Raw genomic sequence first — 13,822 nt, 5'->3', positions numbered from 1 at the left:
CAGGGTGCAGCAGGGAAGCCTGCAGGAGGCACAGGGAGTGCCGTGGGGAACAGTCCTGCCAGGGCGGAGGGCTCAGGAACCAGGAGTGATTTTCCAGCTCCGCCTGCTAGTGAGACTAAGATCCAGAGCACAAGGAAAATGACAAAGGGCCCAGACCAGCAAGTGCAGGCTTAAACTCCGCCTGCTCCACACCAGAGCCCAGAGGGCCGAAGCTCCAGACCCCCTCCCTCCACCTGCCTGCCCCCAAGCCGGATGAGGGGAGCAGGCCCCCTGGTTACAGCAAGGCCTATGGAATCGGGATACATGGGTTCGACCACCTTGTCAGAGCAGGGGAGTAGGAGCCAGGACTCCTGGGTCCTATACCCAGCTCCAGCAGGGCAGGGGGGAAATGGACTGGGGGTCAGGAAATGGACTGGGGGTCAGGTTCTTACCCCACCTCTGGGAAGGGAGTGTTGTCTAGCGGTTAGACATGGAGCATCAGGACTCCTGGGTTCTTAGCCTGGAAGTTGTAGAATGAAGCAGTTAGAGGGAAGGTGAGTCATGACTCCTGGGTCTGTTGCCAGCTTGGGGAGGGGAGTAGGGTCAGGTGGTTAGAGCAGAGGACAGGAAGCCAGGACTCCTGGGTTCCATCCCCAGCTCTGGGAGAGGAGTGGGAGCTAGTGGGTTAGAGTGGCAGGGGAGGGCTGGGAGCCAGGACTCCTGGGTTCCCATCCCAACTCCTTGAAGGGAGTGTGGTCTAGTGGTTAGAAGTGGGGCAGAGACTGGATTTTTCTCCCTGAAGCAGGAAGTTTTGCAATGAAGCAGATAAAAGGAGGAGGTAGGAGCCAGGATGCCAGGGTTCAATTCCCAGCCATCACTGACTCACCACATGAGCCTAGCCCCACCCCTTGCCTCAGTTTCCCCATCCATAACAGGGATGAGACCTTTGTCCCCATGCTGCAGGCCATCTCCACCCACCCTGAAGCTCCCGCCCCAGGCGTCCGGGCGCCTCCCCGCCCCCCGCCCCAGGGCATGGAAGCCGTGTCCGCCCTGCAGCTCATGAACTTGACCAGCCTCAATCGCACCGAAGCAGTGGGGCTCCTGTCCCAGCACTCGTCCGCCAACGAGCAGCCCCTGTACAGCGAGTACAAGCCGCCCGTCCGCGACCTCATCCCCCTGCCCAAGGCCGTGCTCTACCTCCTCATGGCCGCCCTCGTGGTGGTGGGCGTGGCCTACGCCATTGTGGGGCACCTCATCAAGGACCTGGCCCATGACCTCATAGGTGAGTCGGGGCGTGAGAGACGGACGGAGGGGCACGAGCGGTAAATCATCATCTCTTGCTGCCAGGTTGGAGCACTAGGGCAGCCTCGACTTCCCTGCGATGCTGGTGCTGTGGGGTGTTAAACAGCAGCCACGTTCCACCCCAGAGGTGGCTGCGCGGCAGCAGGGTGATTCCTGTAGGTCATAACCGCTCTTATCCAGTGCCTTTCCTCAGGCAGCCCCTAAGCACTACAAGAGCAGCAGCATTAGCCCCATTTCACAGAAGGGCAAACCGAGGCACAGAACAGGGCAGCGACCTGTCCAAGGTCACACTGCAGGCTGGCCGATGGGAGAGAGTTCTCCCATCGGCTTAATAAACCCACTGCCGCAAGCGACTGGAGCTCTCGCACGGACAGAAGTGCTGGTATGGACAGCGCTGGCAACAGCACGGACGTCACTCAGGGCGGGGCGTTATTCACACCTGGAAAAACCAGCAGCTGAGTTTCCAAAAGCTGCCGTTAAAACTCAGAGTTTTTAGAAACTTGAAAAAAAAAGGGGGGGGGAAGGTTGAAGGCTTTTAGGTTTCCAGTGCCCCCCACCCCCCCAAAAAAAGCCTTCTGCGGCCAGGCGGGCTGATTGCCAGCAGCTCGAAGCCAGCGGATGACTGGGCCATGGAGAATGAGCCCCCGCTCCTCCTGCTAGGAGCCCCCCATTTCTACCCCCACTTGGGGAGAGAAGAGTCTTTCTCCCTGGGATGGGGACCCTGCCTGGCTGTGACCCAGGGGAACCCCCAACAGGCTCAGAACCATCCAAGCTGCCCCCAGAGAGGGGAAGAAGAAGACACTTGGAGAACTGGGCACCTAGGCCCCTGCTCTAACCACTAGACCCCACTCCCCTCCCAGAGCCAGGCTAGAACCCAAGAGTCCTAAATAGGAGCAGGGCGGGGTCAGAATTCCTCTCCTCTATTCCCAGCTTTGAGTGACCTCAGGTCAGTCTCTTCTGTGCCTCAGTTTCCCCACAGAGATGTAGACCAAGAGCGCCTGAGAGGCTCAGAGTGCATGGCTGAGGGTCATGACACGGGGTGCAGCTGGGGGTCAGGGCGACGTCCCCCCGCTCACTGCTGTCCCATCTCCCCCCAGATTGGCTGCTGGGGCCACAGCCTGACGCACCCGACAAGGAGAACGACTCGGACGCCGCGCCCGCACCCCCCTCAGGGTTCTACCGTGCGCAGCCCCCCATGGCTGAGCCCCACAGCCCCGGCGAGGTGCACATCATGCTACAGGGGGCGGCCCAGCCCACGTAGGGCAGGCCCCGCCCAGCCATGGACAGGAGGGGTTGAGCCGGCGGGTGCACCCAGAGACCACCAGCCCGCTGTGCCAGCCACCAGCCCAACACACCGCACAGCCCAGAGCCCCAGCCGGGACGGACGGTGCCCAAGGGCAGGCAAGACCCCCACCGCAGACATCGGGGGGACTGCCGTTCACTCCCAGCTCCGTCCCTGTCGCTTCGCGTCCTTCACCCGACGCCAGCAACCCGGCTGGGGTCCCTGTGACGGGGGGAGCTCCAGTGGCTAGTGAGCCCCCGCACCAGCAGAGATTCCTCCTGGCCCTGCAGCTGTAACCCCCCAGGAGGGTGGCTGCGCCGACGGTGCCTGGACCAAGGAGGGCGGGTCTGTGCTGGAGGGCTGAGCGAGCCGAGGCCTGGAGAAGGGAAGGGCAGGTGCTGCCTTCGGGCCGCTCTGACTGGGGGTCACAGTGGGGGCCATTTCCCCCAGCCGGAAGGGGTGCTCCGCCCCAGCCAGAAGCCCCGCTGCACCACAGGGACAGGGGACACTTCGCTCTGGACATGGCCCCTGCCCCGAGGTGCCTGTGGAGGAAGGGCCCCCCCGGGCTCTGGCAGCACAAGGGACTGGGATCGGTTTGTTAAATAAAATATGGACTCAGAAAATTCCCCTGGCTCCGGTCGTTGGTTCACAGAGCCCCGAGCCCCACGTGCCAGAGGGGGCTCTTGAAAGAGCCCCGAGGTCAGCCCTTCTCACTCCCAGCCCCAGGGCTGAGGTGGAGATTTCACTCCCATTCCCCCCCGTCCAGCCCTGCAGAGGAAGGGGCCATGAGGCTCCCCCCAGCTCTGTGCCCTGGGGCCACAGGCTCAGTGCTGCCCCCACCCTCCTTTGAACAAAGCCCCCAGCACACACCCCGAGCAGATGGTGGGGGTCAGGAAATCACCCCCCAACATGCTGCCCCGGCCTTCGCAGCTGTGGTGCGGGCCCCACCCCCATCATATGGGGTGCAGTCACCCCACGTACAAACAGGGCTGGGAGGGAGAGAGCCCAGGTCCCTGCACTAGCCTTTACACCCCACTGCCTGCCCACAGCTGGGGGAAGAACCTGTAGTCATGACTCTCACCCCCACCATGCCCCCGAGCCTGGAACAGGACCCAGGAGTCCTTCTCTCCCCCCACCCCACCCCACCCCAAAGCCCACAGCCCATCAGGAGTGCACTCCATGGGGAGGTGGCCCCACCCTCTCCCCATTCCAAACAGAGCAGAGTCACCAACCCAGACACTAGCCCTTTATTGGGGCGCAACAGGCTGCAGATGCCGGCACTGGCCCGGGCAGCTCTGCTGTGTCCCCCAGCGGGGAGGGCAGAGCAGGGGGCTGGACGGAAGGGGGCCGAGGGCGCCCTGCCAGCCCTCTGCCCAGGAAGGGGGGCAGCCCCGGCCCAGCTGCAGAGGGGGAGGGGAGCCCCCGGAGAGGACACTAATAAATACGGGGCTGGCCCAGCGGCAGAACCCTACGCGTCGAGGCGGCAGAGCGGGCCGTCGTACACCATCTGCAGGTTCACCTTGTGCCCAACCAGCTCCCGGATGTTGTTGATGCCGTATTTGATCATGGTGGGGCTGGAGGAGAAGGCGGGTGTTAGGGGAGTGCGGCCCTGCTGCTGACCCACCCATAACGGACCCTCCACTGGGCAACCGAGGGCACAGGGCGAGCACGTCCCCAACCCCAGGAGAGGAGGGTTCCCTTGCCCAAACTCTGCCGGTGCCCCTCAGTCCTGACCCGCAGCCCCCTGCTAGCCCAGCCCTGGGCTCCCGTCCCACAGCTCTGCTAGTGCCCTTCAATCCTGACCCACAGCCCCCTGCTAGCTCAGCCCTGGGCTCCCGCCCCATAGCTCTGCCAGTGCCCCTCAATCCAGATCCAGAGAGCATGGCTGTTGCTGGCTGGAAACCCCCTGGCTCTGAGTCACCCCGGCTGAGAGGGGTGCTGGTCCCCAGAGCTCCGCCCGGGCTGTGCAGACACCCCCTCCCACAGGCGCAGAATTACATGGGGATTAGCACAAGTCATTACCATCTACGGGCAGTGCCGGGTGTCAGGCAGGCACAGGAAGAAGAGTTGGGAGCTGCCCTGCAGCCATGGCACACGCTGGGTGTCTCCATCCCCTTCCCAGCATGGCCAGCCCTATGGCCCCCCACATTAGCAGGAGCTGTAAGGGGCCCTGACTGCCTCCACTGGCACCCTCAAAGCCCCCTGTGAGCCCACCCCCTGTGAGCCTTTGTGCCCACCCCCTCCCACAGCGTCCTCCTCACCGCTCCAGAGAGAGGCCCCAGGCGATGACCGACACGCCCTCCGGCAGGCCCATCGGCAGCAGCATCTCTGGGCGGAAGATCCCCGAATTACCCACCTCCACCCACTTCTGGAGCCCTGCAACGGGAAGGGAGATGGCAGCTCGGTTAGTCTCGGTCGGGCCCCCCTAAGCAGGGTGATGGAGCCGGGGGAGAGATGCTCCCCGACAGCTCGGTTAGTGTCGGTCGGGGCCCCCTAAGCAGGGCTAGGGAGCCGGGGGAGAGAGACTCCCGGGCATCTAGAGAAGCGACTGGAGCAGACGGTTCTGTTCTGAGTGGGATCCAAGGCCCTGCCATGGGGCCAGGACTGCCAGGCCAGCCCCCACCCCAAACCCTGACCCCTTTGTCCCTGTGGGATTGGATGGGGGCGTTGTGAGCTTGGGGATCCCTGGGCTGGACCCAGCAGGTCCCTGGCCTGGCTGCTGCTGGGCCAGGCATGGATGTGCAGGGCATGACTGTGGAGAGCAGGAGCCCCACAGTGCCAGCCTGCCAGGGGGAAGGGGACCCCCTCTGCTGACCCCAGGGCCTGACTTCGGGTCTTTCGCCGCCCAGTGCTGGTTTGTGCGGCTCAGGATCAGGGAACACCTTGATTCCCGGGGGGCTGGGAGACGCTGCAGCGGGCACCACAGCTCATCCTGGCTAGGGGGCACATGCCACCCCAACCTGCAACTCCCTCATCCGAGACCCTGAAGCTGCCCTGCCCCCCGCAGCCGGCAGGCCCAGCATGTGCTGCTCAGGGGAGAAGGGGCTGATCTGGCTGCGAGGGGCTGGCGCCACCTCACCTTGGTGGTAGCTGAACACCTCCATGCTGGGCTCCGTGTAGGGGTTGTAGGCCGGCTTGAAACGCAGCTGGCTGATCCCTGCCAAGAGACGGGCCAGTGAGAGCGTGCGGCCCTTCTGGGCCCCCTGCAGCCACCCCACGGACCGCCAGGCCCCCTCCTCCCTGCACATCCTACCAGACTCATGTCCCCTCCTGCACCCCACACCCTGCCTGGCCCTCCATCCTGAACCCACCCCACAGCCTGCCAGACCCTGTGTCCTCTCCTACACCCCCACCCTGCCTGGCCCCCGCCCCTTCCTGCTAGGACCCTCCTCTGGAGCCTGATGGTGGCAGAAGCTCAGCCCTGGATTGGGCTTTGTCCAGGGTGTTCGCTGGCAGCAGATACCGCTGAGTGCCCCCAAACCTCCCCTATCAGGGAAGCCGGGATGGGGGTCCCCCATCCTGCCAGCTCCTCGCAGAGGTCGGCTTTCCCGCCCTTCCGCACACGGCGCTGTCTGTCCCCCCATCGGCGGGCAGCTGGCACGTACCCAGCTTGGTGAAGAACTCCCTGAGGGTGCCCATGAGGTCCCCCAGCGTCAGGCCGTAGTCGGCCACCACCCCCTCGATCTGGTGGAACTCGGCCAGGTGGGTGGCGTCCAGCGTCTCGTTCCGGAAGACCCGGTCAATGGAGAAATACTTGGCTGGGGTGAACTTCTCCTGGGGGGGGGGGGGGGGGGCAGGGAAGAGAGGTGTCAATCATAGCCCCAGCCCATCCCCTGGACTCCACCCACCAGGCCACTGCAGCATGGGATCCCAGCCCCAGGCCAGATTCACCCCCGGCCCCTTGAGCCCCAGCCACTGGGGGCAGCAGAGCCCTGCCCCCCAGCTCCTCCTGCGCCCCGGCATCTCCCATTCCCCTTCCCCACACACACACAGTCAGGGTGGGGCCCTGGGTCTGGCTGAGGGGCAGCTGCAGCCAGGGCTCAGGGAGTTGGGGGGGGGGCACGAGTTGGGGGGGGGGAGTCATGGCACCTCCCACCTGCTGGGCCAGCCGGTAGAGCATGCGGGCGCTGACAGCCGTGGTGTGCGTCCGCAGGATGTTCTTCCGCGCCTCCTCCAGCGTCCAGTCATATTTGTACCTGGGGGGGCGGGGGGGTACGGAGGCGTGAGATCCGACACACGCTGGGCATGGGGGTGGGGCAGGAGCGCAGCAGAGCAATCCCCGGATGGGCGGGGAGAGCTCCCCATGGCACCAGGCTGCTGCGGGCAAATCGCTGGGGGAAGGGGAGGGCGGAACATCCCCCCCCCCCCCAAGTCCCCCCCAATCCAGGCGCCAAAGGGTTAAGTGGTGCCCCCGGAACAGGGAGGTTCCCCAAGCAGCAACGGGGGAGGGGAGCTGCCCCAGACCAAAGGAGCAGCCTAGAGTGGAGAGGCCCCAAATCCCATTCCCCGCCCCCCCCAAGCCAGGCAGCCCTCCCAGCCTGGGCTGGATCAGAGCCAGCGTCCCCTAGGGAAGAAAGGCCTCATGTCCCCTTCCCCGCCACTCTGAGCCAGCCAGTCCCCCCCACCCCTGGGGCCGGTTTGGAGCCAGTGCCCTCTACAGGGGAAAGGCCCCGTGTCCCCATTCCCCACCACCCTGAGCCAGCCAGCCCCCGGTCCAGATCAGAGCTAGCGCCCCCAAGTGGGGAAAGGCCCCATGTCCCATTTCCCACCCCCACCCCGAGATCAGCCTGTTCCTCTGGGCTCCAAGCCCAGCTCGACAGCTGGGGACACTCACCCCTGGGAACCGTAGCCTCCTTGCGAGTGGATCTTCTTCACTCTCTTCAGATAGTCCATGGGGAAATCCGTGGCTTCGGCAGGATCTGGGGGAATCCAGGGGGTGCAAAGGGGGCTGGAGTGACTCCCCCTGACCCACCAGGGACCCGGGGATGCTAAATGGTCTGGGAGGGGGCCCAAGGGGGCAGCGGGGAGCCAGAGGGGCAGCAGGGGTGGCAAGTGGGGCTAATGTGCATGGAAGATGCTGCACCCCCCCCAGCCTGATGCCCCCCATTTAGCCACAGGCCTGGGTGAGCAACCCACCCCTCACTGCACCCCAGCCCAGCGGGGGGTTGGGACTCTGGTCACTCCCCACAGCGCCTCTGCCAGCACCACTGAGATAAGGAGACCTGGCCAGGTAGGGACTGGTGGACACCCTGCAAGCTCGCACAGAAGCCATTCCCGCACCCTGAGCCAGCCCTGGGGTGCAGGCGGCGCCCCCTAGAGGGGAAAGGCCCACTCCTTGCTGTGCTCCCCACAGCAGCAGATAGGCCTGCTGGCAGCAGGGGCTGGCGGATGACTGACCCTGCAGGAAGAAGGTGTCGTGCTGATCGCGGGCCGGGTGCTGCTGTGGCTGGAAGAGGGCGTCGAAGTTCCAGAAGGAGCTCTCGATGAAGTTATTGGTGGGCATTTCTGTGAAACTGAGCGAGACACGGGACCAGTGAGCACCCCCGTTCCAGAGAGCGCAGGGCAATCCTGGCACTGTGCGGGCACCGCCATCCACATGGGCAGGGGCACAAGGCCTCTGGATGGTGAGAGGAGAGGTCACAAGAGGAGCCCAGAGCAGTTTCCACACACACCCATCCCCCTGGGGGACGGCACCGGGTAGCCCCACTGGGCACAGAGAGGGGAGTGACTTGCCCAAAGCTACACAGCAAAGGAACAGCTGAGCCAGGACTCCCAACTCCCCCACTCTAACCCCTACACCTCCTCCCCTCCCTGAACCATGGAGAGAACCCAGGAGTCCTGGCTCCCAACACTGGAGATCATGCTGAAGGGAACAGTCCCATCCGAGAACCTTGGGCCGGGCTGGCTGGAACCTAGTGGGTGCTCTCTGTCTCCCTGCCCCTCCCAAACAAGAGGGCTGGCAGCAGCTGTGCAGACCCCAGCCGGTACCCGCCACTGCAGGACATGGTCTGCATTCTGCACCGCAGCCCCCCAGGCAGATGCCCCCACCAACCGCCAGGGTAGGGACTGCAGGGGCACATGTGGCTACTCACCCCATCTCAAGGAAGATCTGTCTGAACTGGGTGCGGACCTTGAGCAGCGGGTGGAGGTGCCCGCTCTCGGGCATGATCCCCAGCGCCTCGAAGTTGTACGCCTTGAACTTCAGGTCACGCCACGAGCCACTGTGGACGAAGGATGGGGAAAGGTCACGGGGCGAGCCCTGGGGAACTGACTGAGCGAGTAACAGGCTTTGTACAGCACCTTCCACCCACCTATAGTCCATGGTGCCACTGAGATGCAGCCACCTCTGAGGTGGAGGGCAACTGCCAGCCAGCACGTAACGGTGGGGACAAGAGGACCCAGGCCACAAGCCTGTCACTGTCCATGCAGAGTGGGCAGGGCTCGTCTGAAAGACCCACGAGGCTGAGCCACAGGGGGTTTGCACATCTACAGGTGCGGGGAGGGGACCCCAGGGGGGATATGAACCCACAGTGAACGTGGAGGAAAACCTGGCACTTGGAGCCCAGAGAACGGGGCTGGGTCGACATTTCAGCCATAGCTGGAAGCAGGTAAAGTGGGAGCTGCCGAGGCAGGAAGGAGGCCAACCGTCCCAGCTGACGCCTGGAGAATCGGGTGTCATCCGTTTCACACTCCCACCCCCGTCATGACCAGTCAGCAAGCACAGAGCAACTCCAGCTGCTTCCTGAGCCAACAGCCCCCAGCCCCACCCACCTCGTCAAGTGGGGAAACAAGCTCTGCCTGAGGCACTGGGGAAGATGCTCACACATTCTGTACCCCCCACACCCACCTGCTCAGCTGCCCCATGGCTGCCTATTCATCGGGATACCCGCCCCATGGGCCCTACAGTACCGGCACTCCAAGCTGCTCAGAGGACACTAGTATCCCCTCACCTCCAGCCCCCTGTCCACCCAGGAGCGACTCTAGGGTCTAGACATTGGGTAAGAGCGAAGGCTGTAAGGAAGCCCAGAGGTTTTAGTTCAAAAGTTGTGGTCATGGTTGTTAACGTTGCAGTTTTGGTGAGGTCGGTTCCAGCACCATAAAACCCCACGTTTAACCCCCCCCACCCAAAACCATAGAAAAGCATTTTTTTGAGTGGCGTAGTGACCCCACATGCCAGGACAAAACGCCACTCAAATCTGGCCTGAAGGGGAGGCTGGGCCAAACCTGGGTAAGCGGAGTTGCGACCTGGCACGCAGGGCCACACCACTCATATGTGCGAAAGCCATAACCCACCCCCCCCAGTTTCTGCAACAAAAATCACAGCTCACAATGTTCTTACAGCCTCGTTCGTGGCCTTTTAAATAGCATACGCGCACGCTGGGGGTTGCCCGTCTGCCATTGCAGAAACCGCAGAGCCCTGACAGGGGGCAGGGGCGTCCACAGGCAGGCAGGCCTTGGCCGTTTGCAGAGGGATTCCGAAGAGCCACATTTACATGTGTGCGGCTGCGGCTCCCCCACGGTCCTGGCGCAGGGCGGAGAGCAAAGATGCAGACTCTGCCGGAGGCAGCATGCGCCTCACCTGGCGATCATCTCTGGCGTGAGGTCCGTCTCCTGCTTGGTGACCGTGGTGCTGAAGGCACTGCCCTTCCGGATCCAGTAGGTCTTGATGACCCTGTACACAAGAAGGGAGGCGGAGAGGTGACCCCAGTGGGAAGCCTAGTGCCGAAGATCATGGCTTGGGACTGGGAGAAGGGCACAGCAGAAGCAGGCAGCCCATTTGCCTAACGAGCCACATCGGGCCCTTGGGACTTCTACTGTCCTTTACAGTGGCGGCGCAGCTCATCTAGACAACAAATCCCAGCATGGCCCAGTCTGTCTCCACCCAAGCCATGCATGCTGGGAGCTGTAGTCTGAGCCGGCTGCACCAGTCCACGAGCCAGGACACCGACGACCCTCAGCAGGACTGGACGTCCCTGGGCTAAGCAGTACAGCCTGGAGGGGCGGGGAGGTAGGGGTGTGGGTGTGCGCGCACGCGCAGGCTGTCAGACATGGGAGCTTCCCCACCACCAAAGGAGAGACCAGAAGCAGGGGACACTGCACAGATGCAGCGGGGAAACGGACCCACCAGCTGCTGCCCTCTAGTGGGGAGAGGAAAATGTGCACCCCAAAGGTACAATCAGACCCATGCCTGCTTCCTGAGCACAGTGGAGCCCCAGCACCCCACATTACTGCTGGGGAGAATCCCTAACTCCTGACCGTGCTGCAGCAGCAGAGGGATTCAAGCCGGTGGAGGGGAAGGGGGGCACCAACTCACACTTCCATCAGGAGTTTCCGTTTCTTCAGTTCGTTCCTGTCTTTTTCCTCCAGGCTCTCAGCCTCTCCCTGCTGCACCAGCTGCAGCTTCTCCCGCACGGAGTCCTGCACGCTCTCCACCTGGGGGACAGGAGAGCAGCAGTGAGCACCCCCCTGGGTGTGGGAGCATTCCCCCATCCCTGAGGTGCCCCAGGCAGCTTGGCCCAGCGTAAGCCAGGGACTCAGTAAGCTCGAGCTGTGACAGCACTGTGCCATTCCTAATGGTGGAGGGTGGTATAAGCTTGTTCATTTCCGTAGTGCCTTTCACCTCAGGGGTCCAACCACCCGCCCGGTGCTCACCGACTGACCTGCGAGAGCTAAAGGGTCTCTGCTCGGCCCAGGGAGATTCAAAGGGGGATTTGGGGGCCAGGAGGGCCCAGCTTGGAAATCTCCCTTCTGACGAAAGCCCCGCCACAAAACACTCACAGCCCGGAAGATGCGCGGACCCCCGTCCGCGTTCTTGTCCAGCCGCACCCACTTGTTGGACATGGCCTTGCTGAACCCCACTTTCCCACTCGGCAGATTCTGCAACGAGAGACAAGGGAGATTTCAGATCCAGGCGGAGCAGAAAAGAAACACCCCCAGGGGAAGGGGGGACAAGCAGGATATTCTGCCCTCCCTCCCAGGGCTCAGAAATGTTTACAGGCACTTGGTCAAGCATCACAACCACCCTCATGGGGAAGGCCAGAGTTATCCCAATTTTACAACGGGACCCTGGCTTCCTGACTCCCAGCCCCACTCCCCTCCCAGAGTCAGGAAGTGAACCCAGGAGTCCTGACTCCCAGGCTGCAGAATGTAGAAGAACAGCGAAGTTCTGGCAGGAGATGAGACACTGAAGACGTGAGGGATGGGAAGCCAGCCTCACCATCAGCTCGCTCTGGGGCAGCCCTTCAGCAGGGATGCTGTCAAAGACACGCGCCTCATGGCTTCCCTCCTGGATGATCTCCTTCCCCTCGGGTGTCAGCTCCCAGCGTTTAGAGGATTGCTGCTCAGCCTCGATGACCTGAGGGGAACACACAGGGGGGCTGTGAAATATAGGGACCGTCACACTGGATCAGACCCAAGGCCCATTTAAGTGCAGTATCCTGTCTCTGACAGTGATCAGTACCAAGTGCTTCAGAGGAAGGCATGAAAGCCACACCGCAGTCAGGGAGGAATAATTTTCCCCCATGAAGATCTCCTCCTATTCCCTCATAGATTGATTGGGCAGCATGAAGTGTTTTTATCCCTTCTGGGACTCTTATTTTAGCATCAGCAATCGCCCTTCAGGATATTTCTGCTATTCCGCTTTGAATCTTGATGAGCTCTTGAACACAGCAACATCCTGTAGCAGGGAGTTCCACAGGTTATGTATGTATGTATGTACCAAGTGAAAAGTCTGTGGGACTTGCTGCCACCGGACATCGTTGAGACCAACAGAGCAAGATTAAAAAGACAGTGAGTGATTATAGGGATACCATGGATACTTCAACTGCCACAGCTCAGCCTACTCCAGTCCGGCCGGGACTGGCACAATTCCATGGCTGCTCCAGAAGGGCAGGGTGAGAAGCGCAGGGAGCTCCTGCAAGGATCAAAGAGATACTGGGAATGACTGAGGGCACAAAGGGGTGGGACAGGGAACAAGGGGAATGGTTTGGGGGAACAGGATCAAGGAGTGATTTCAGAGGCAGTGGGTGCGTGGAGGGGTATCGGGGTAAAGAAAGATACAGAAGGGGACCTTTTGTAAGGGGGAGGGGGGGGGAGAGAAGCTGCTGTCCTGAAGGACACCTCAACATGGCCCTCAACACCCCCACTCCCTTTTCCCTAGGAGCCTCCCCCCAGCCCATCTGTTCACCTCTCCTCAGGCTCAACAGTCCCGTCCCACCCCCGCAGGCCCCCTCCCCCGGGAACCCCCAGCTCCCACTGCCCCTCCCCCAGGAACCCCCAGCTCCCACTGCCCCATACCCATCCCCCATGCCCCTCCCCCTGCTGGCCCCCACACCCCACTGCCCCTCCCCCAGGAACCCCCACCTCCCACTGCCCCTCCCCCTGCTGGCCCTCACGCCCCACTGCCCCTCCCCCGGGATCCCCCACCTCCCCACGCCCATTGCCCCTCCCCCCCGGACCTACCTCCCCCAGCGCCTGCAGGCTCTTCACGGCCCCCACCAGCTGCTGGTGCTCCAGGCCCAGCGCCGCGGCCGCCTCCAGGCTGCCCAGGCCGCCACCCCCCGCCCGCTCCAGCCGCTGCAGCAGCAGCTCGGCCAGCGCGGGCCCGTCCGTCGCCATGGCGGGGGACATGCCTGCCGGAGGGGGCGGGGCGGGCAAAAAACCGGGTGACCTCTCGACCCGGAAGTGGTCTCGAAAACCTCCCCCACTTCCGGGGGATATGGAATTTCTCTCATTACCGCCCGGTGGCCGCCATTTTTCGTGTGGCACACGAGGGGCGGCCCAACGCGGTTGCCATCTTGGGCGTGGCACGAATCGATCGACGAGCGGGCGGACGCCATGTTGAGTGTGGCAATAAGGGCAACATCGGGAGGGCCGCCTAGTGTCTGCCATCTTGAGTGTGGCATACAAGGGAGACTGCTAAAGCCCCGCGGCCGCCACCCCTGAACGTGGGAGGAGGTGCCATCTTGAGTGTGGCAGCACCTCTCCCATGCGGCCTCATCCCCAGCTGTGGGGTGGGTGTGGGGCCTGGAGGGGGAAGACAGGGCAGCCTTGTGCAGGTGGCTGCATTCACGGGGCCACTGGGGCCTCCACAGACATGACAGGGCCTGAGGATGATGTCATGAGGGGCTTGGTTACCACAGCAACAGGCGCATCCCACCCACCTGGGTGGCTGTGACATCAGGTGGGGGCATGGGGCGGCATTTGGTTACCGTGGCGATGGGCCCATCCCACCCACCTGGGCAGCCGTGACAGGCTGTG

General features: G+C 63.0%; 1 protein-coding gene across 1 annotated transcript; it reads right to left on the bottom strand.

Annotated features, from left to right (window-relative positions):
- Window positions 1-3,799: 3,799 nt before the first annotated feature.
- Window positions 3,800-13,229, bottom strand: FARSA (phenylalanyl-tRNA synthetase subunit alpha). The gene is made up of 13 exons (XM_074935723.1): window positions 13,025-13,229; window positions 11,781-11,918; window positions 11,342-11,440; window positions 10,878-10,996; window positions 10,143-10,235; window positions 8,656-8,784; window positions 7,961-8,076; window positions 7,398-7,482; window positions 6,660-6,759; window positions 6,169-6,337; window positions 5,643-5,720; window positions 4,825-4,939; window positions 3,800-4,137 (listed from the first exon to the last, which is right to left on the bottom strand). The coding sequence occupies exons 1-13, from the start codon at window positions 13,190-13,192 to the stop codon at window positions 4,032-4,034; spliced, it is 1,515 nt and encodes a 504-aa protein (XP_074791824.1). The 5' UTR covers window positions 13,193-13,229; the 3' UTR covers window positions 3,800-4,031.
- Window positions 13,230-13,822: the final 593 nt, after the last annotated feature.

This window comes from Natator depressus, chromosome 20, assembly GCF_965152275.1.
Source record: "Natator depressus isolate rNatDep1 chromosome 20, rNatDep2.hap1, whole genome shotgun sequence".
NCBI classification, from domain to species: Eukaryota; Metazoa; Chordata; order Testudines; family Cheloniidae; genus Natator; species Natator depressus.
Note: the sequence above shows the minus strand (reverse complement) of the source record. Positions and strands in the feature narration are given on the sequence as shown.